The sequence below is a fragment of the Trachurus japonicus genome, chromosome 24 (genome assembly GCF_045865225.1).
Source record: "Trachurus japonicus isolate A0001 chromosome 24, Traja_1.0".
Lineage (NCBI taxonomy): Eukaryota > Metazoa > Chordata > Actinopteri > Carangiformes > Carangidae > Trachurus > Trachurus japonicus.
The window spans coordinates 26,200,130-26,223,379 of NC_140930.1; the positions used below are offsets into that span (position 1 = coordinate 26,200,130).

Consider the following 23,250-nt stretch of genomic DNA (forward strand, 5'->3'; position numbering starts at 1 on the left):
TAATTCCCAGGTATGTTTAATTCTACCCTGACCTGTTGCTTGTTGTACATTACTGCGTATCTACAGTACATGGACATACTGACTAAAGACCCTCTGAGTAACACTCGCAATGGATGGTTAATTAAATTTGTAGCAGCTAGACCCAGTGTTTTTTTTCCCTAAAGAAGAACTGAAGCGCAGAGTTCTTGTCTGGAAGCTTCTATGATGTGATAAGAAACTGTTCTTAAATGACAGGCCTGCAAAACATTGGATGATCTCATTTTAAGATATTAAACAATTCCCTAATTGTTGTTTCTGCTGCACTAGATGTTCGCTGGTTGATGTGTATCAAATGTTAACACAGTACAATTATAGGTGATGAAGAGAAGCAAAGTAGAGGTACAGAATGAGATTATACATAATTAAGTATACGAGTACTAGTACTAAGAAAATGGTATTTTGCAGACTAAAAAAAAGAAAACCCTGACCATGCAAGGTACGTTATATCACAAAGCACTTGTACAGTACTTTCAATCAATCAATTATGTATGAAGGTGATCATATTGTCTGATCTGTATATAACAGTTGTATACTGACGAGGTTTTGAACTCATTATATTAATGTCATACAGTATTTAGATTTCGAAGTAGTAGGGACGTTGTTGTTGCATTTTGTTCATAAATTTGAAGATAAAAAGTTAATACCGGCTTATTCAAACAATTGGAGATGAAAGAAGATACTGCCACGAGGTGAAAGAAAAAAAAATCTGTGCTCATCCTCCTGATAGCAGAGTGTCACTGCCAAAATTAAACAAACTGCGAATACTTATATATATGATATCTGCAAATGCACAAATAATGATAGACGGCGACGCAACAGTTGAAGTTTTTGTTAGCTCCATGTCCCCTCCTCCAGCTATCTGTGGGTATATGATGAAGTGGATGATTATTAGTTCTGTCCTCTGCTCACAAGACCCGAGGGTGTGTGATTTATTTCTGGAGGCACCCGTCAAACAAAGGTTGCCTCTTGTCATTTTGACAAGCAGCCAATCTAATCAATCTGAATGATGATGGGGCGGACACATGCTAATTAGCATCAGCAGTGTAGAACAAAGGACAATGCTGTTGTCATGCTTAGTTATTCTACTCGGTGTTTATGCGTTTGTGTTCCTGTGTGGGATTGGTATCGAAGTGCAATGTGCAAATGATACTGACCATTCGTCACTATGAAATGTATATGTGATTTGTGTTTTGTGTGTGTGGCGTCTGGCGTATCTGTGTGTGTGTGTGTCTTCCTAGGGAAAATGTATGAATCATAACCGAGTAGCGGCAGCCTGTGGGCAAGGTGGCGTGAGTTCATCAGAGGTCAGACGAGCTGCCCACACGCTGTCGATGAGCACGGCAGCACGCTCCAAATCTTAATTGCGTTCAGGGGGGGAAATTCCAATGCGGTTCACAGACGATATGAAGTAACAGGCTCTGTAGTAGGAACCAGGGCTCAGAAGAGGCTAGCGAAACCAGCTTTTCCATCTGGAGCCCATTTCCAGCCAGTCTGCTGAGAATGATCGTATCTGAGTCTGACAATATTTGGTGGAAACGCAGGACTCCTGAAAGCACTTCTGAAGCTTTTTACCGTCGTGTCATCATGAGGCCAAAGTCTCATCTCGTCTCGGAAAGTGTGTCGGTCGTCTGCAATTTTCATGAATGAATGAATGCTGTTGAGGGAGCCCTTGAGTGAGAGCAGAAGTAGCAGTTTGAGCTTTACACTGCAGGGAGCACGAAAATATAAAACCAACTGACACAACAACAACACAGAGAAATAAGAATTTCATAAGTGATGTCTGACCTGCAGAGTTAAAGTTTAAGCTCAACACATTGATAAAAGAAAGAGCTCCTATGTGAATCAGCTCCTCCTTATTTCATCCTCAGAACAATACTGATGTCTTAATTCATTTTCATTGCACTGCATCATCTTCCTGATTGATTTTAATCTGCTTTAAATGTTAATTTGCAATACAAGTCATGATGGTGTATTTTTGAGTATACTGTTTGGCACACACCACAGAAGTTGTGTATTTCCGTGTCTAAATCAGCATTATATATTTTCAGCAGTCCTGCAGAACCAATATCATCATTTTGAATTCTGTATGACAGGATAAAAAACATTCATTCAGCCCTCGGCTGAAGTTAATAGCATAGTGATCTTTGCAAAACATTCACCACACCGACCTTCTGATCTTTAAGGAGTGTGAAGGAGAAATGCCTGAGAAGAAAGGCATGAAAGATGTTGTCCACTTACAGCAACGGCTGTCTGGTATTATCTGTGCTTCTCACCTGACATCTTCCTCTGACCTCACATTATCTCTCTGTCCCTCCTCATTTCCTCTCATCCTCCGCCTCGCCTTCCACTGTCCTTCAGTTAAAAACTCTCCTTGTCTGTTCCTTCTGCTTCCTTTCCTCTCCTCTGCATAGTCTCTGCTGTGACCCATCCCTGTTGCTTCCCTTCCTCTCCTCATCTCATCAAGCCCTCAGACACTGTGTCTCACTGGTGCTCCCATTACAATGCCCAGGGTGCATCACCACTCCATCTCCCAGTAATGGATTTCCAATGCTTCGACCATCTTACGTGTCACGTGGTAATGTCTCCTCCCTGGGTAGCATCACTCTGTAAGCTGTTTAGAAATGCATGAATCCTCTCTGTGTTATTGTACTCATTCCATCATTACTCAATCCCCAGACAGAGCAGCAGTGTGCGACCCCCACCTGCTTCTCCTGCTGCACCGAGTCAAACTGATGATGAGACCGCTGCTGCTATGAAACAACATAACGAGGCTGAACAGGACCACGACCAGTACGAATCCGACGTATTATGCAGATATGTATAAAAAGAAAGTGGGTAGAATGCAGGGTATTGTTCTAGTCGAGGCTTGGTAAGTGGAAAAATGAACTGTGAGAAATGGATTTGGCTTTGTAATTGCACCAGAATGTGCTAAATTCACTGATAGTTACACTGTGCCAGATAAAAAGAAAGTGTGTGGAAATTCTTTGCTCATCACTTGTTATCAATAAAATTTTAATTAGCTGTGAACTAGCGATTTGGACACCTTGGACTGGTGTGTTTTGGGAAACCATCCATGTACTGTTACTGTGTGGGTTTGAATTCAAACCAGGTTTGACAGTCCTGAATGTCCTTTGATTCCCACTAACTCACTTATGTATTCACACTGCAAAAATGATATCAGATATGGATTGTGAACAGTTACACACACACGGCTACACATGAATACATTCATCGGCATTTGAATGTAGGTTTACAAAATGAGCGCACAGAAGTACATTATGTCCACATTTACATGTATGACCATATTAACATGTATGACCACAGACACCCCATATAAATGTAAGTCATTACAACCACCTCAACCATTTAAATCCTGTCCATAACAGTCACTAAATAGATGGATGGAGTGTCTGAATCATAAGTGAGCTATAAGCCAGCTGTGACATCATTTCTGTGAAAAAAATAAACATTTACAAAACAAATCAGCAGCAAAAAAACAACAACTATATAAATATGTATTCACATTCATATTTAAGTACATCCGCCGGGCAGTCAGCTCAGATTAGTGAATTGTGGGCTTACCTTTGGCGTTTTGGTACACTTTCCATTTCTGGCATCTTTTATGAACGCTATATCCAGTAGGTCTGTATCCTGCAAACACAGAGATGCACAGCTAAATTAATCAGTGTCAATCAAGTGGTAATTCAAAAACAGTTTAGGGCTCAAAGACATCCAGTGCCCATGGAAGTGGCCCTTTCTGTTTCTAAACCTGCCACATGTGACTGGAAGCATTTCATGTCGTGTGTGTGCGTGTGTGTGTGTGTGTGTGTGTGTGTGTGTGCGTGTGTGCAGGGACAACATTAGCCTCAATACCAGATGTCATGTGGGAGTCATTCAGGGTAGACAGATACAAGCCCAATGACACTTTGTCCTGCAAAGGTGTCATTGTGGTGTTGTGCACAAAATAGGAACAAATGTGTAAAAAGTTCCTGTGGCAAGGTGAGCACCCCATCTGAATAACCAGTAAGAACTGGTTCTATGGCGCATCCGGCTGAGATCAGGTCCTGAACTACTGGAACCTGCCAGACGCCAAGGAGAAAAGTGCTGTTTGTATTTAATGACAGACTATATCCTCATCCGCAGAGCAAAGAGCACCACTGGAATCACTGTTCGTACGGAAAGAAACTGGTTGATATGAACCAGCACAATGTCCTGCTGCTGCTTGAAGCTCTGCCCCTGGTTGGTGTGGTAGTCACACAGCAAAGAGACTCAAGAAGGCATTCAAAATAAAATGGATCTTCAAATGAGATGAAAATACTGTGAACATCCAACTAAAAAGTCAAAGAATTTTGAGAAAATGAAAACTTTGGCTCTATTGGTGATCCATTATTGATTCAGCAGTGTATGAAAGCATGTCAGAGTTTCTCATTCCATCTGCCAGCAGCAGAGGCAAAGCTGGAGAAGAGAGAATTTAAAACGAATGCAGAGAAAATATTGACACTATAAAGATATGTGCATTAGGATAACTTGTTACCACAATACATAATCAAGTCTTTTTTCCTTTAGTAAAGTCAAAATGAAGAGCTTTACCGGTCTGATCTTGGCCTAAAGCTCTCCCTCTACCCAGTTTGCAGGAAAGCCAACCTGTGTTCATCTCCAAGTGGACACACACCACAGATACAGGATCCTTCACACAACCACCGACCCATCGACCAACTGCGTCACACTTATTTGCATGAATATTGTCCTTTAAGTAGCCAGTAATGTGGTTAGCAGTAAATGTTTATAAAAATGCAAACTGCACAGGAGGCCCCTGGTGCCTTCCTTCAGTCATCACATCCTGTTATCAGTGTAGATTATCTCTCCCTCCATCTCCCTGAGACGGACCCAGGACACAAGGTAGAAAATTGACCAGAGCGAACTGTGTGTCCACTCAGCATTATCTGGGGAGACAAGAAGCGACTGGGGCTTGACTCAATCTCCAGCCGCAAACGCTGCTATCTGACTATCTCAAGGCCGTGAGTTTGGTGGAAAATTGCACCAAGATTTCTTCCTTATCTATGAAGCTACACTTGCCTTGGTGGCCACCCAGGACAATTTTCTATTTCTTTTCTTTTTTTTTTAAATCTCAGAATATAAATTAAAGGTGTGTTAGTTCAGTGTGTGGTTTTGTTTCTTTCAATTCTATTACCTATTGTAATTAATTCGTATACAGGAGGCACAATGATGATTCACCGTTATGGAACAAATATCCTTTTGTTTTTCCATGTAGGGGTAAATTTTACCCAAGGAAACCTGAAACACATAAAGCTCTTCTTACAGAACTATTAAATAAATGCCGGTGATTCGAGGTCATACATAATTGTACCTGCTACAGTAGACCCATCAGTCTGTCTCCAGACAAGAGGCATGAGATTCAACCACTCTGCTTTGTGGCTGTGCTGCACAACGACATGTTATTCCTTTTCTGAAATGTGTAGCATCAATTAGGCTGTCCCTGTTTGCACAGAGGCAGCCTCTGAGTCAAAGGTCACCGCCTACATCAGGTCTGCAAAAGCCTGCCTTTGAAGTCACTTTAGAGAGACGGAGCTCAGCATGGGGGTCTGGTGGAGCAGTGGGGCTGCAGGAAGCAGCTCGCTGATGGGGTCCCTTCTTTGTGCCCTCTGGCCCTGCACAGCTACCCCGGCTCTGAGCTGGTCAAGTGTTAACATATACAGCCTCTTTAAGGCAAACAGCCTGTAGCAGCTCACACGGTGTGCAGCAAAGGCAAAACACGTGTAGTTATTACTGCAACATCCAAAAGCTCTGAGTCAGCATTTGCTACAGTGAGCGTGGCTTACTCATTGTGTCGATGTAAATAGGTTAGTTGACAGCGAAGGCATTTTATTCATACAGACTTGGATTTATGATTGCAGACGCTGCACAGTTGGTTAATTAAAGCACTTTGGGGGTCTAGCAACCTGGCCAGTACTTCTCCTGCTTAATTTCCCTCGTTTATTTTCCATGACACATGTTTCTGTATCTGTTTTTTTCATTTCTGTCATCTCCTTGTATTGATTGCACTCTTGTCTTGTCTGTCTCTCTCTAATGTAGCTCCCTCTCTCTTTTGGTGTGCATCAAAACAGTGAGCAAGGTTCCTCTGATTTGCTAAAGCCTATTAGGATCTACTGCACGTCCAGGAAGTGAGCCGGGCCAGCGGGAGAGAAAATACAGAAATTAATGAACATGCTCAACCTGTACTGGCCCTGGGCCCAGGTTTTTTTTCTTCTTTTTTCTATTTTTTATGCTTCTTTGTCTATATCTGCTGCGGAGCCGCTGTTCACGGCACGCAACATCTGCAACAAGCCGCCTTTCTTCTAAAATTAAACTCATTCCTTTTCTAAGTATCCAGTGAGGGGGGCAGTGTTTATCTGAAACTACAGGAGATCCAGTATTGATCTTTGAGTCATTTTGTTATCGAATGTTCCTCTGCTACATGTACCATGTCCTTGTGTTGTGTGGACCAATCTGTGTTATCCCTTAATATAAAGAAGACTGGTTCACTTGTGTGTGAAATGTGACATAGAAAACCTGGTTTTAAATGATTTGAATAATAAAAATAAATCCTATTAGTATCTACATTGGGGTCAGCAGAATCTGCCTAGGTTTGTTGGTTTCACTACAAGTCTGAGTTGAGTTTGACCTTCGAAGCAGCAAGCTATCACAGCTTTAGCTGCATGAGCAAAGAAAGGATGGGCTGGCGTGAAAAAAAAAGAGAGAGAGAGAGAGAGAGGAGTTTAAGAACATGGAGTGGAGGGTAGAAAGGAAGAAAAGAATAAGGGGAAGTGGGGAGGCTGAAAGCCACAGGTTAGCTTGCTCATTCACCAACAGCATGCTTGACAGCCTCCGGGTCCAAAATGGATGTGCACTCCACAGGGCTCAGGGCCGCTGCTGAGCAACACAGACAAGGAGCAAAGAAAGTGAAGGCAGGAAGCCAGTGAAGAGGGACGTGTTTGAAAGAGCACTGCTTTGTCTATTGTACCGAGGCCAGTGTGGGGATAACATACAGTTTGGACACATCTGCTGCTATTTGTGAGAGATTAAAGTTCCAGGGATGAGACCATGGTAGCTCAAATAATCATGTGTAGTAGATAAAGACGTGAGAGATCAATTGGATCACATCGTCAACGCACTAACAAGTAATAAATGGTTATTTCAACACTCATGTTTTATCTACAACCTTGCTTCATGTATTGAATTGGGTTGTGACCATTAAGTTGTGCTTTAAAGGGATAGTTCAACATTTTTGGCAAATTGCCATAATCCCTATAGTTTTAGCAGTAGGTTCGTTACCTTTATTTGTCGGTGCAAGCTGTTTTTAGAGCGGTGGAGCAGAGCTGCAAGCTGCTCAGAGCTACGCTACGGAGGCTAATGGGATTTCTTGGTTTCCCTCATTAAACTCATCAAATACACAATCCAACAACTCCAAAATAATTAATTATATTGCAAGTCAAAAAGATGAAATAAAGTGTTGATATGTTGTTTTATGTGGTGCAAAGCTAAATAAGACCACTGCATGACTAATGCAACTGATGCTTTTTGTATGCATAAGATTCAGGGTCAGACATTTCTGTGCATGGATGTGTTTCCTAATCACAGAAAGAGCTATTACCTAGGTGGAACAAAACACAGTAGAGCAGCACAGGTGCTGTGCCTGTCCCTGTGAGTGGCCCTCCAACCACTCGGCTGCCAGAAAACATGGTCTGTTGTGAGGGGAAATGGTTGGAGGAGTGCTGTGCTTGAACTTGGCTGAGAGTCACATCCACTCAGCTGCTCCACTTGGGTTCCTACAGAGTGACTCCTACAGCTCCACAGTGATAAAGTCACAGACCTTTTCACCTGAAGTGGCTGAGCTACAGAGAGGAAGTCAAAAAGCTGCAAACAGTCACACCAAAGAGAAGAAAACTTGTTGTGTATCTAGAAGGAAGGTGACATTGTGTACATTTTATTTGAGCATTTGTTCACAAAAACAGTGTGCAGCCTCTACAGACCTTGCACTAAGGGTCGAAGTTTTGTCTTCTGTCGTGCCAGTCAGACAATAGCTTAGTATCAGACGCTCACAAGAGGAACGGTTGCTTTTTGAATTATTTCCACGGATTAGACGCTTCGTTATATAAACTGGGGAAGGACAGCAGAAGTGGAAGAGAAATTAGAAACAGCATATGACAAAAGCCTTAAGCTAAACTGGAGAGGCTGGCATTGCCACAAGGCTGCTTAAGGGACTTTTCAAACTCCAAGTAACTAATTCAGCCTGTTTTTCATCCACCACTTCTATCCTAAGTCTCCAGATAAAATGTAATATTTCAATCCTTGGTCTGAATGTAAAGTGGTTATACAAAGGTTAAATGACTCACTGAAAAATAAATTCAGAAAATAGGTTTTTAACTTGCCCAGTCCATGGAAAGGTTTTTGTTGAGTTCATGGTGCTGCTCATTTTGTCTTCTCAGACATATGATTCACCACTGGGCTAGTTTATTGTTACACTGACCACTGCAAAATGTGCATTTTCAAAAGTGTACAGTGCTCTATCTTTGCCGTCATGTAGGAGCTGCTCAGTTTCTCTCCACAGTCTGTCTGGGTTCTATAGCTAATTCTGCAGAAATGTCTCCAGCTTGGCTCAAGCTTTCACTGAGCTATGTAGTCCCTTAATCCAGAGAATACAGGAATGCTCTTGAACATCTTAAAGCAATGATGCATCATCCTGCAGCTTCATCTGCCCCCAATTCCACTATGACATTTAAAAGTATAATGAATGCAAAAGCAGATTTGTCACAAGACAGACTCGATGAAAATGTGGTTTAACAGTCTTAATAACAGTCAAAATACGTCTTTACATTTATGTCTCCTGCACATGTCTTCTTTAACCAGCACAACTTTTCCAGATCTGCCCTAAACTATTCTATGAAACAAGAGAGCTTTTTTCCTGTTTGTTCATTTGGCCTGTGCATGCGTCTTTGTTAAGAACTTTTTGTGATTTTTTTCCCCCCTTGATAGAGGAGAGTACAGAGATGCAGGAGGATATGCAGCAAAGGTCTCCAGCCTCCTACTGGGGGAGAAGAAGTTTTGTTTCATTCATTTCTTCTGCACTGAATTTGTTCCAGTTCCCTCCTTCACCCTCTGCTCTCTTCTAAATAAATCCTATATTTCTCACTTGGTGACTGCCACCAGAGTTCCTTTGCGGCAACCTTCAAATCAAATGCCAATATTTTACTGTAAAATCTCACCGCTTGTTGGTTGCCATGTCAACCCTCCTGGACAGCAATCACTAGCCACAACTAAGTGCAGGTTTTTAAAGTGTAGGAACAGGCTAACCCTGTTACAGTTTTTACAGAATCACCTGATCTCAATCATTTGAGCTGACCACAATTATTTTGCATAATCGTTAACATGGTTTCCATTCATCTGTATAAAACAGCTGGATGAAACTAACAGAAATGTCAGATTTCCATCACTATTTCCTTGTTGTTCACATTGTGCCCCCTTCTCCTGCTATGCTTAATGACACATGGATGGAGCCACACAGAGCTTCATTTCTAATATCCAACGACCGCATTTTGATGAACATCTATTGACAATAGCATCATGGATTTAGTTACAAAGCCTACAGACAAACAGAATGCAAATGTTTAAAGCCAACAAATGGCTCTCCTTCTCCTTCATATTATTAAACTATGCTTAGGCTGTATACTACTGCATAACAGTGGCATAAAATGATCATTAAATCGAAAATTGTATGGCAATTAATGGTCACTCAAATTTGAGGATGGATGTTCTTTTTTTGCTAGATTTTTTAGGTGTTTTTTTTTGCCTTTATTTGATATGACAGTGTAGAGAAACAGGAAAGCGGGGAGAGAGACTTACTCTCGGCGATCAGCGCTTCAGGCATATGCCTATGTACATGGGGCGTGCTCTCTAACCCACTACAGAGCAGGTTCTTGGAGAATGTATTACTCACTCACACCTTAAGAAATCTTTAACTAGTTTGTCAAGTCAAAACCAGGAACAAACTCAAAGGTTCAGGAATCTACACCGACTCCACCGACACTACTCTCATTGTTAAGTAACATGCACATAAGAAAATAAATTCAATGTGCCTTGTAAGTGGGTTGCATGAGGACAGTTTATACATAATACATACATAAGGTTGAGTCATAAAAATGTGGGATCACATGACTCTGGTAATCCAATTGAGTTGGGTTTGTGGTCGGACAGATGGAGGGACAGAATAATTAGAGGTCAGTGGGAATGAAGGAAAAGAGGAGGAGAGGTAGGACGGGAGGAGCGAGGGAGGAATGGCTATGAGGGAGAAAACATGGAGGCCCAGCGTATGGTTGCAGCTGATAGTGGCTATCAGCAGCCGACACGCTCCACAAAACAACCAACACTCAGATAAAGGCCGCAGGAATCTTTGTGCTATACATCAGCGCACACACACACACACACACACACACACAGTCTAATACACACTGGGAAGTTCAGTTCAATAGGCAAATACACACACGTTTGTGCATATACTCGCGCAAACTCGTCACCGTCATCAATCTGCTTTGTCCGCTGTGTTCAGCCGTTATAAACACTCTGGGGGCTGAGAGCGATGATGATGATGATGATGATGATGTGGCCGGCTCCTCGGCTCGCACCGGCCACCGTCTTCCTCGGAGCGTGGCTAGGGCCAATCACGTCGCGGACAGATGCGGACGGAGACACGCGCTCGCACACACAGTGACGGATGGAGTGTAGTGAGGGATACTGGAGGGAGTGCACTCCTCTCTGATAGATAGCAGAACTGAGTGGTATGACAGAGGAAGCAAAGCCGCTTCCCTCATCTGTCCATCATTCTGCTGCTCTCTCTCTCTCTCTCTCTCTCTCTCTCTCTCTCTCCGTCATTGTTTTGCCTCTGCCAGGAATTTGCCTCCCTCTTTTCTTTCATACTGACTCTGTCCTCTCCTGTCTGTCTCTGCTTCCTTGGACATGTGCCTCTCTTTCTCACTTGTCTCACCTCTCCTCTCCTTGGACATCTGCCTCCTCCGTTCCTCTTCACCCCCCTCCCCCCTCCCCTCCCATCTGCCTGCATCTCAAAAGCAGCTCTCGTGCTGATAGATGACAGTTCACATCTTGTCTTGTCTGGTCCCCCACCGACACACACAGGCACGCTAACACACCACCTAACCCCCCCCCCCATCCAGTCCTCCATCTTCTTCAGCCCTTTACTCCTCCACTCCATTTAAGCCCGCTCCTCCGTCTGTGTGGCTTCCTTCAGGCGTACTGCGAATGGCTCTTATCTGCTGCAGTGGAACATCTGAGATACTCTTCAGAGTCCTGGAGCAAGGCAAACACTCTTGCACACATACACACACACACAGGAATGCATAATTACACGCACGTAGATAAAAAAAACATGCATAAAATCTCCAGATAGGATTAATTAAGGTCATTAAAGACCAGACGAGACACAAACAAAGATCCCACAGTACAAACACTAGCTCTCTCAGTCACACACTACACTACACTTCACCTGTACAACTACAAAATATTTGTCAGTTTCTATTCAATTGATATTATTCACATATAGATTTTTTATTTCCTCTTCTTTCTGAAAACTCATCTCACACTGTTTTTGCAGGCGGGAGATTTCCACACATGAAATTCTTTGGCCCCGAACAAGGGATAAACAGTAAATTCACCCACAGCGTCTCTGTGTTCAGGTCTGGGAGCTGAAAGTGATCAGCGGGCCTGTGTGTGCTTGTGTCGGGGCTCTCCACTGAAGTCCTTTGAGAATCGCTGCCAGTGCCAGATACAGTGCAGCTCTGGCTCTCATCTTTCACATCACCTCATTTAGACACCTCCTAAGAGCAATCCCTGGACCCTTTGAAGTCAGGACAAAGCGGACGGTTTAGAGAAATCCATTTTTCACTTTCCTTTCTAGAGGCAAAGCTCTTTGTCTTTTCCCTGTCTGTGCCTGTGTCTCTTCTTGTCCAGGATCCTTCCTCACGCACTCTGTGGTTATACGTTCTTCTGACTCCACACTTTTCTTTTCATCCTAAATTCGAACAGTTTGATGAGAGCAAGGACAAGTAAACATTAAAGGGATATTTCAAGGCGATTGCAAAGTCGGTGTTGTGCCAAAAAGAGACTCCTTGCCAAAAAACGTTTGCCCCCGACGGGATCGCACATCTGCAGTTACGCATTCACCCATGCATTTACCTCTATAACAACTCTGTCTCATAACGTTCCGTTATTATCTCATAGCGTGGTGAATGTGCAGGTCACAACTTGTCCATGAGAGCGTTTTGGCGTTGTTGGATTATGTATTTGATGAGTTTTGAGGGAAAGCCCGGAAATACCATGAACCTCCGTGGCGTTAGCTGAGAAGCTCGTATCTCTTTTTGGTTATGGAGCGGATGATCTGAGTTGTTCAAAATGGACTCTAACATCTTCAGTGTGCATCTCTCCACAACATCCTCCATCAGGGAAACATGGATGAAGTCTCTTGATATTACGAAAAGTGCCTCTGGATGTGTAGTCTGTATCCTAGCAACGACTTCATGGAGAACTTCACATGGAACTTCAACAGTAGCCATTGGTGGGATGTAGCTACACAAGTTTTGTATGAAAAAAAGTCTATTTCCTGAGTCTTCACTCTTTACTTGTTGGACAGAGAGTTGACATTTCCCATGATGACTGACAGCAGAAACATCTCCTCTTCCACCTTTGCACCAGCACAGAAACCATGAAAACACCTCTTCATCTCAGCTGGAACAGAGTGGCATCCTCCAGACTTGCTCCGTTTTCAATGAAAGAAGAAACAAATTCCTCTCCCCACAGAAGTATCCATCAGTAGTTACAAAAACATCAGAGCTCAGAGCTTCCAGACTTTGCTGCTACCAGTTGAAGCACATTTTCTGGAATAGTTGTCACCTGATTCAACAATACAAATCCACAAGAGCCACTACAGACAAATGATAATTCAACATTTTGAATTTACATGAATTTACCTCAACTCTGTCTTGTAATGTTCGGTTATTATCTCATAGTGTGGTGAATGTGCAGGTCACAACTTGTCCACGAGAACGTTTTGTTGGATGTTGTTGAGTTGTTGGATTGTGTATTTGATGAATTTGATGAGGGAAACCAAGAAATCCCATTAGCCTCCGTAGCGTAGCTCTGAGCAGCTCGCGGCTCTGCTCCGCTGCTCTAAAAATAGCTTGCACTGACAATTAAAGGTAACAAACCTACTGTATGACTATAGGGATTATGGCAATGGGCCAAATTGCCAAAATGTTGAACTATCCCTTCGTTACCCAGTGGTAATCAAATCCTTCTATATATAAGAACAACATGTTTGAGCAGCACTGCCTGTGCTGTCTTACACACCTCATTAACACTGACTGCCTTCATCTGTCAGAGGATATCTCGGTCTCCGCTTCCACTGTCAGTCACGCCGCGTTCGGTTCAACTGTGCCACCACGGTAATGGCAGCGCCGTTAGAGAACAAAACATACAACTCAGCCAGCAAATGAGTGTGTGTTACCAGCCAGGTCGATGTCCCAATCAGGCTCTACCCACAATCCATGTGTCTGTTTATCCTCCTCCATGGGCAATTACCTGCGTTTGTCAACAGGTCCTAAAAAAAAATACTGTAGCCACAAATGCAAACACAACACGTTCAGAAAACAATGAGGAACACAATGAGAAGTGTCCATCACCGCCAACCTGGCTTTGCCTCGTCTGCTTATGTCCTAATGAAATGTAATTCTCTATGTCCCTCTCCTCCTAATGGGCCAGGTGTTGGTCCTTTCTCTGCCATCATGTAACTCTCTCGAGGAAGACTGTGGGAGAGGAGCTGGTACTTTAAGTATGACAGACTGCTGTGTTTCCTGCCTTGCCCCAGAGCACCTCCACGCTGTTTAAATCTGACGCCTTCTTATGGTTCCACCAAATTGAATTGACTTTAGTGGGGAAAGAGAAGTGACTGACCCACATTTGTGACACACTTAGTTACTTGAACAAAAAAAATGGGACAGCGAGAGGAAGTGGGAGATTTCTGGAGGTGGACAACAGAGTGATTGCTTGGCAGAAAAATGACCAGTAAACTGTATTTACCAGTCACAGAACAGAAGTGATGTGTTAAGTCTGCACCGTGCGATACACTTAACACTGTGATAGTGGATGAAATACCTGAGTGAAGTACATCAGGGAAGGTTGTGGTTTGAAATGTAAATCCTTCTGTTGAGGCCCTTCCTTGTGCTTTTGAGAAGATTTCTTTGATATTTTTCCAACATTTATTCACTTTGTACGTACGTCTCTGAGAAGACGTTAATAATCTACACTAAAGGCCAAAATGAGTCCCTCAGTGTGTTGTTAATAAGCTTTCTGACACGAACATGCGGAAATGGAGAGACAGCAGCAAGATAATTGCTACAGGCTACAAAGGAATTCAGCTTAAAATGAAAAGCAGCAGGGTGGCATGAAAACCCAGAAAACCCCTGGCTGGTGGGAATTACGGCCCTCTTAGACATCAGAGGCACATCTAATGTAATTATTTCGATTAGTCTGCATCAAAGCAATCAATAATACAAAGTGAAATCTGTGTGAGAGAGCTGTCTAAACATGAGACAAGTCTAATTCAGGGGTTTCTGAGAGAGAACACATGATATGCAGCCCTCTCTAACGTGCTTGTGAATGATTAACAACAGCAGCCAGGAGAGAGAAAAGAAAAAAAAACGTACTCTTTGCTCTCTGTGATTATCTCCACTTACTATCCCACTGACCACTCCACATCAGTCTCTTTGAAATACAGTTAAAAACCTCTTCTTTCCAGTCGCCCACTTGAGCGATTGGTCATTCATTCATGTGCAGGAAGTAGTGGAAATTGTTCGAAAGCAAAAAGCCTTATAATTGCCTTATCAGCAAATAGGAACTGAGCGTAAGCCATCCACTTCCCTCGTCTCTCCAACAAAATGAATTAAATGAAATTTATTGAGGCCTTTCAGTTAATATGGAAAACCCAGATTGAGACATTAGTTGGGATGAAGAGAGAGAGACAGAAAGGGAGAGGGGGAGAAAGAAAAATGGAGAAAGGCAAATGACAGCTCTTTATATATTAACAGGGTTAAAAAATTAATGCAGTGTGTGCTTCTGTGCAGTGTTAGGAGAATGAATCAGCGTGGTACACTTGTGAAATTGGCAGTGGAAAAAAAGCGAAGCCCGAAGAGGCTCATCACGTTAATCTGTGCTCTCTAACCCTGAGACATTTAAGCCTGATGTGATTTTTCTATTAGTGTTCAGAAATGCACCAGCTCCAGGTCTCCTTCAGCATTCCTGAACAGACACCTGATAATGATGCTGACCGCTCACACAGTGCAACCATCTACACACTGATCAAATGTCCTGCGCTTTTTTGTGTTTGGCCAGAAAATAGCATGACGCAAGACAAGTGTCTTTATGACACCAATGGCCTGCAAGTCAAGAAACACTGCATTTGTGTCCTTTGACTGTTCAATATTCAATATTACCAATAAGAGAACACCTCCACCTAATCCTTCTACCTCTTTCAAATATCAAGTCCAAACAACTCTTGGTTGATGTTGTGAGCAATGTATCAAGTGGAATAATATGACTGAATGTAATGTAGACTTTTATGTTCACTGACACATCTGCTTTACATTGGCTCTTTGTATCTCCCTCTGCTGGTAGTCAATGTTTTTTTTTCATTTCATGTGTGTTTACAGATGTTTTCTTTAACTTTTAACACCAACATTTCCACTGTCAATGGATGAGCAGTAGTCATTTTGCAAATGCAGGCACGGAAGAGCAGCGACAGAAAGACTCCCACCTCTTAGATTAAATAATCATGAGTTTGCCATCAAAGCTAACTTTTGTCAATTTTACAGTATTCTTTGGAGTAGAAAGGAATTATTTATTTAAGACATGTACTTCTTGCTTCAATATTCTTTTAATTTCAGTTCTCATCATCTCTGTTGTCAGATGAAAGAGCAGAGAAAGAATGGGAGAGCTTCATTACTGACTGAACTTGTGACCTGCACTGCACAGTCAAAGAGAGAAAATTAAAAAGAAGTTAAATAAATCGCTTTACAAAAGGGAGGAATACTGTTACTCCGTCTAGCCTTTGAATCAAAGCTCAGCATGAAAAAGAGAAGATCCACACTTGTTTTGGGTTTCATTGTTGTGCCATGCTTTTTCTTCATAAGGTTAAAAGCCTCAAAGTAAACTAGGGTTATTCAGTCTTTTGAGATGACACTCTTATTGGTATTTATTGTATGCACCACTGTGGAGAAGCGCTCTCACTCTTTAATGTGCAATGACAATAAAGACTTTCAATTCAATTCAATTCAATTCAATTCAATTCAATTCAATTCAATTCAATTCAATTCAATTCAATTCTGTGTTAGATTCAATTTCATTTCTGAACAGGCAGCAGGGTAGCAGTGGTCCTGGCTTTACCTTACGGCAGTGGTCCCCAACCACCGGGCCACGGACCGGATCATTTGGTACCGGGCCGCAGAAAGATGAAATGAAAATTAAAAAAAAAAAAATGAAATTGTTTGTTTCGTCTATTTCACACTTCCGGTCGTTTTATTTTGAAAATGTTGCCACTTCCGTTTGTGCATCTTCCCGGTGCTGCGCAATTGACAGGCAGGCACAAACGTAAAAGAGTGAACAACACACGTCGCCGGACCGGGAAAAACTCAATAATGAGACGACAGAAGACCCGACGCCTTCCAACAAGAAGCTGTTCTAAAAGAAAAAGCACGAGTCCTGTTTAAATTACGGGTTCATTGCAACAGGTGATTCACATGCTCCAAGCTCCGCAATGTGTGTGTGGGACCCGGCCGGCTCTGCCGCTTCATCACTTCACAGACAACTTCTCTCCCTGCGTTCTGGATTTAAGCAGAATATCCTGAGATCGCCACAAAAGCACGGAAAACCTGCTTCCATTACAAACATATTATGTTTGTGAAACGGAGTTTTCTGCAGCTTCAGCAGCAAAACGAGATGACAGAGTAGACAGGAACCGAGATGACAGACGGAGCATCACCCCCAGATGACTGATATTATTGTGATACTATATTATGGTGAGTTGTAACAAAGAACGTAAACGTAAGAGAAAACTAGGCTATGTGAACGTGTAGTCCTGTAGGCCTACATGTAATGTAAACAGGAGAACCCCCCCCCCCGGTCCGGACCGGTCCGCGGAGATAAAAAGGTTGGGGACCGCTGCCTTACGGGACTTGAGGTTGAGGGGCTACAAGGAGTTTTGGAAGTGTTTTCACACTACATTTCCCATGAGCCTTCGCGCAAACTGTGAAATTCTTGGACCGGCATTTGCCAAGAATGTTTTCATTGATTGAGGTTCGAAGATGATCAGACACTGTCATAGTTCCGACTATAAATTGTGATTTGGCGGCGTTATTCAAATGACCTGCCGAGCAGCGTCCGCGAAAACGAAAGTAGGAAATGCTGGGCGAGGCAACCACTGAATAATAATAACAAAATAACTACAGTATAGAGACAAAACGATATATTTATCAAAAATGAACCCATTAACAAGTATGTGGGTAACATAGATTCATCCACATTAATATGAGACTCTTTTATAACCAAAGGCAAACTCCTCAGAGTCTCTTTAACTGCACCAAGACCAGTAGCTACAGGAAGTCAAATGACCTGGAGACTTTACATTTCTCCTTCATGTGATTGTGAACATCATAGTTTGTCTCTTCACATGTGTTTGTCTCCCATGTATCTAACTTGAGCTTGATTACAATCTGTCTGGGGTGTTTCTTCACCATCAGCTGACAAGCGTTCAGAAACACCATCTGTTCATATATTTTTGAATGTTTCCTTCTTAGTCCCTTAATTTAACAATTTGAACCAAAAACTCTACAGTATTTTATTTGGAGAGGACTGAGGATTATACATTTCAGTCTTTATTATTTTTTTGCAGCACCACAACAAACTGATGAGCAACATGAGGTTGTGCTCCATCTAAGCTTTCCTGTCAAAGTCTGGGATGAAACAGGAAGGAAGCGTGTTCTCTTATTGAGAGCTTGTCTACAGTGGGACTTCAAAGTCTTTTGGCTGAATGCCTTTATTTGAAAGGCCTCCCCGAGGAAAGCAGCCACCTGGCTTGGCGCAGCGATGGCAGTCAAATCACAGCAGCAGGGGGCTTTTGAGTACTTTGCAGCATCAAAAAACAAGCTGCATGGATTGGATCGTCATGGCAACTGGGCTGGGTTAGTGTTTGAAGTGGAATGGGTGAAGAAAAGAGAGAGTTGCTGCCATCCATACAAGGACTACGGCAGCATCTGGACCTCCTGGAGCAGAACTGGGCCCTGACTGCCGACAGAAACAGATCTAAACTTGTGATGGCTCTACTCTCACTAAACTGAAAATCAATCCAAACATCCATCAAGATCACACCCTTTATCATGATTACCAGGCCTCTGGGTCAGTGCCTCAGCTAACTTTGACCTGGCAGTGAAGGCACCATAACAAAACATAGGCTACAAAACAGACATATAATCTATATCCTCGCATTTCAGGCAACCTTTTGTGATGTGTTTATCGTGTATGTTGACATAGCGATGATGATGAAACTAAGATAAATCGGTCAGCCCTAAGCCACATACAGTACAGTATAGCCTACACAGCCTGTCCAAAAAAAGGTCACACACTCTAACATTTTGTTGGACCGCCTTTAGCTTTGATTACGACACGTATTTGCTGTGTCATCGTCTCGATAAGCTTCTGCAATGTCACAACATATATTTCCGTCCAGAGTTGCATTAATTTTTCAAAGATTCTCAATGGGCTTAAGGTCTGGACTCTGTGGTCACACTGGACCACATTTCTTCCTTGAAGATGATGGTTCCCCACTCTCCTTCCAGTTTTTAATAATGCGTTGGACAGTTATTAACCCAAGTTTAAGTCTCAGCAATCTACTGATGTTTTATTTACTTGATGCCAATTATTTGACATCTTTTCCAGGACCACAGGATGTGTCTTCAGACATGGTTAATGAGTCTGCATCAGTTAGGGTTAAATAAGTTGTTGCCAGCTGAAACATAACCATCCATGCAGTATCCAATGGGAGGCTCTTACCTATTAGCTTACTTAAAGCAGAAGTAAGTGGAATGTTTGTGTTAATATAAGTCTTAAATAGTTATATCTTCCGACAGCAATCACTTATATAGAGTGTTTGGTCTGAAACACGGGTCTGTCAGTCACTCTGCTCTGCTGTAAGCCGAGGAGAAAACTTTCCTTGTATCCTACAACCTTTATCCAATGAGGAGAGAGAACGGCATAAAGGGTCGGTCCTCTCTGTGTGTGCAGCCAAGGGATGCGCGTGAATGTGGTGACGTAGGGACGAGGACCAATAGATCCATGACGAGGGCGGGGGCTGCTAACTCCATCGGCTGACAAGAAGTTAGTCAAAACGACCGGATCGCTTACTTCTGCTTTAAATCCAAGTGGTGACTTTCTTTTCTGGATGGGCAGTGTATTTCACAGTGCAATCCAACCAGTCATCCTGTGTGATTGTAAAGTTTGTATCCACTCAGTCATCAAGACAAGCTTCCTACAGAGGTTTTGCACTAATAATTAACATTAAAAAAACTAAGATTTTCATCTTAAATAAGCTTCTATGACTCACTGGGATTCCAGGCAGTGGGTGAATCCCTTAAAGACTCTCCTCTGTCAGCTGGTCCCACACTTAATGATTAAATAACAGAGTACTGTTTAACCTCCAGTGCTGCTTTCCAACCACTAATCAGAGTAAACCGAATCATTATGCTAACACAAGACGCTTATCTGGAACTTTAGGTGAATCAAACCAAAACTCTCAACAAACTGCATGGCTTAGTTATATTTGAGAAGTCAAAATGAACATAATTAATCTAAACTGAATGGCTATCTGACCATAAACCACACATGAACATAAACTGCAGGCTATCTCTGCGCTGTCTGGGCAGATACAGCTCTTAACCAGTACTGACTCTGTAACCACAGTCTAACCACAGGACGCCACAAGAAGACCTGGCTACCAGCAGAGGACAGAGTCTGTAGCCACTGCAGCACAGGTGAGGCAGAGACAGTTCAACACTAACATAAGGGTCATTTGTTAATCCAATATGTCACAGAGCCATGGCAGTGTAATCGAGCAACAGATTTTGTTCCGATGTGAACATCCACCAAACTTTGCTGCAGTGAAACAAATAGTTCCTTTTATCATATTAAACATGTGGATCTCTTTATCAATGAATTATACTTTTTATTGTTTCATTATAGAATTGTATTATCCTGTATGCTTCTGCAATATTATGTACTTGACATTCATCCCAGTAAATTCAGAATTGAATTGAGACAGAGTGGCAGAGAGAGAGGGGGGGGGGGTGGGGGTCTCTGAGGACCAGGTGAATCATAAGACACAGTCCAAATTTTAAATGTCATTTCGCTAAAAGCATCAGCGTTTCAATGTGCGAGCTATAAATTCTCCACTGTAATCGATTTAGCGTAATTACAACAAAAAGAGCAGATCAGTAATTGAATCCGTCTCCTCTGACCTGTGACAGGAGCACTGAGTCGTGCAGAGAGGAGCAGTTACCACCGCTCTGAAAACTACTGCCGTAACCTCCGATTTCTGACCCACAATCTAAATGTCGGGTCGTCCCACTGCAACATACCAACCGCAGCTCTTCACTGATCTACGCATCTTATTGACCGGTGACCACAGCAATCAATGTCCAACCATCATTTCATTAGAAATGCTCCGGTGAACCGAGTAAAAATCGTTCACAGTGGTGTTAATGAGGGGTAAAAGAAAAAGAAAAGACTCGACTTACCAACTGTGTTTCATGTGGACAAACATCTCTCTATATTCTAGGAATGTGATTCTTTACATATGACTGAGTAACAGAGTGCTGACAGTAGCTGGCTGGTCTGATTCACACGCTTTGTTTAGAAGTGGGTCAAACATGGAGGACTGTGACACACAAACTGCAACGTTGTAGACATGCATGATTTTTAATAGATAACTAAAACCTCATTTAACTGAAGGTCTCAGTATTCCTCAAACTAAGGCTACGTTCAGCCTGTAGGTCTTAATGCTCAATTCAAAGTTTTTGCTCAGATACGATTTATTGTTTGTCTGTTCACATTACCATCTAAAAGATTCCAGTGTGAACGGTTTGCGGTTCCGAACTGAATCCGCATGTGCAAAAGAACAATAACAACGACGCAGGAAACATAGAGGGAATGAGTATTTTCACTTTTATTTCGAAATGTCTGTGAAATGGAAGCTGGAAAAAGTCTGCACAGCTGCTGAGGAGGAAAAGAATGAAGAAAAAAAGCCAAATGTATTTTAGTTTCAGTTAGGCTACCATTACTTTAGTCTGTTCCCTATATAAGAATAAACCTCCTAAAGTGTCTCAGCGTTCGGTTTATTAAGAAACAACGTCAACATCGTTATTACAACCCAAAGTTTAACACCACATGTCCTTTTTTATTCATAATCTCCTCTCCTTCAGCGCTCACATTCTCACAGCTGTTCTGTTGTCGGTAAACACACGTCGCTGCTCGTCAAATTATCCAATGTTTTATCGAGTCGTTTTTTATTGCTGTGTGTGTGTTTGTGTGTATGTGGTCCTGACGCAGCTTCTTAAACTTAAAACCTAGAGTAAACATTGTTGCATCGAATCCGCCTTAGCTGTTCACACTGCGGTCGCACTGGAAAAAGTCGATCTGAATCTGATTCAGGAGCACATTTGAAAGTGGCCTGAATCTGATTTGAAAATGTCAGATTCAATGGGACTTGTGCTGTTCACACTGTCAAAAGCAAATCGGATATGGGTCACGTTTGAGCGATTCAGGTCACACTGCAGAATGAACATAGCCTAAGTGCCTGACAGATCATCTGCCGGTGCCTGAAACCCACTGAATAGACTTGTGTAGCAATTTTTCTAAAATTCTCAAACATCCAGTCCAATCCTTAAACCTCAAGTGTGCAGGTTTGGTTTGCTCTCTTTCATTCTTCACATGATGACTTTCATCATTTACTGTGTACACACCTGAGCCCTCTGAGGAGAGATAGTGTGTGCCAATATCTCTATTTGAATAATTCCTAATCATCCAAAGAGCAAGGTCAAAGCTGCCTCAATACAAGACAGACAAGACCAGGCTGAATTCAGTGGTGACAGTGGTTGATGTTTATCTGGCTGGCTGTGTGCTACCTGCAGCTGCTACTGGTCCTGCTTGGTGCCGCTGCCAGACCAGCGAGGCAGCGGGGGAAGAGAGAGAGAGAAAAGAAAAAAAAACAGGCCTGAACAAGCTGATTCTGACTGATTCAGATGAGTTGCGATGCAGAGCTCAACCAACAGTTCAGTTCTGTCTCAGCCATGCAAATACCTAACTGACAGCTACAACAGCAGCACGGTCTCTGTTGCACATTTAAATCTATTCAAATCATGGCTGTGTCAGACTGACAACTCTAAAGTCTGAGGAAAAAAAAAAAAAAAGCAGCGGCTGCCCGGGGGCCTATATAAGCTGGAGAGCTGTACTTCTGACATTTCACGGTAAAGGTTCAAATGTTCAAAGTTCACGTTTAGCTCAGTTTATTTACAGCCTATGATAAAAACTACTCACAGCTGCCTGGGAGAACAATGAGGCTGTATTCCTTGCACGCAGCAACGTATCAGAAAAAGCAATCTAGTGAGCGTAGGAAGAGATGAGCTATTTATCATCATTTAACAACAGTTGTTAAAACGAAATGTGCGGCAACTGTCATTTCATCAAGAGAAAAATTATCGGTGTGAAATAGGGGTGGCTATCTTCAGAGCGCTGCAGCAAAGGCAATAAATGAAGTGGCCAGGTAGTGATGAAGAGGTAATCGGCATGTCCAAAGACAGTAATGACAGACAGGGAGAGACAGACAGGAGAGGACAAAGTGGCAGAGACAGATCTGAGCCAAAACGGGGAGAGTGAGAACCAAGCAGAGCTTTTATCTGACGCCTCTTTGAGCAGGGATAGTCAATTTCCATCACCTTTTGCATCACTGGTAACGACACATCTCAGTGCTGCACATCAAAATTTCATTAAGGCTTTGCTTCAGCACCGGAAAAACCACCCTTAAATTTTTTACGCCTGAAATGAGAG

The 23,250-nt window shown here is 42.5% G+C and overlaps 1 protein-coding gene across 3 annotated transcripts in view; it reads right to left on the minus strand.

The window, feature by feature from the left end:
- plcb1l (phospholipase C beta 1-like) overlaps nucleotides 1-23,250 on the minus strand; it is a 122,659-nt gene that overhangs the window by 83,426 nt on the left and 15,983 nt on the right. For all 3 annotated transcript variants that reach the window (XR_015035230.1, XM_085770998.1, XM_085770999.1), the window contains exon 3: nucleotides 3,622-3,690. Coding sequence is in view for 2 of the 3 variants with exons in the window: in XM_085770998.1 (XP_085627124.1) it covers nucleotides 3,622-3,690 (69 nt within the window). In the remaining variant the exon portion in view is untranslated. The remainder of the gene's footprint in view (nucleotides 1-3,621; nucleotides 3,691-23,250) is intronic.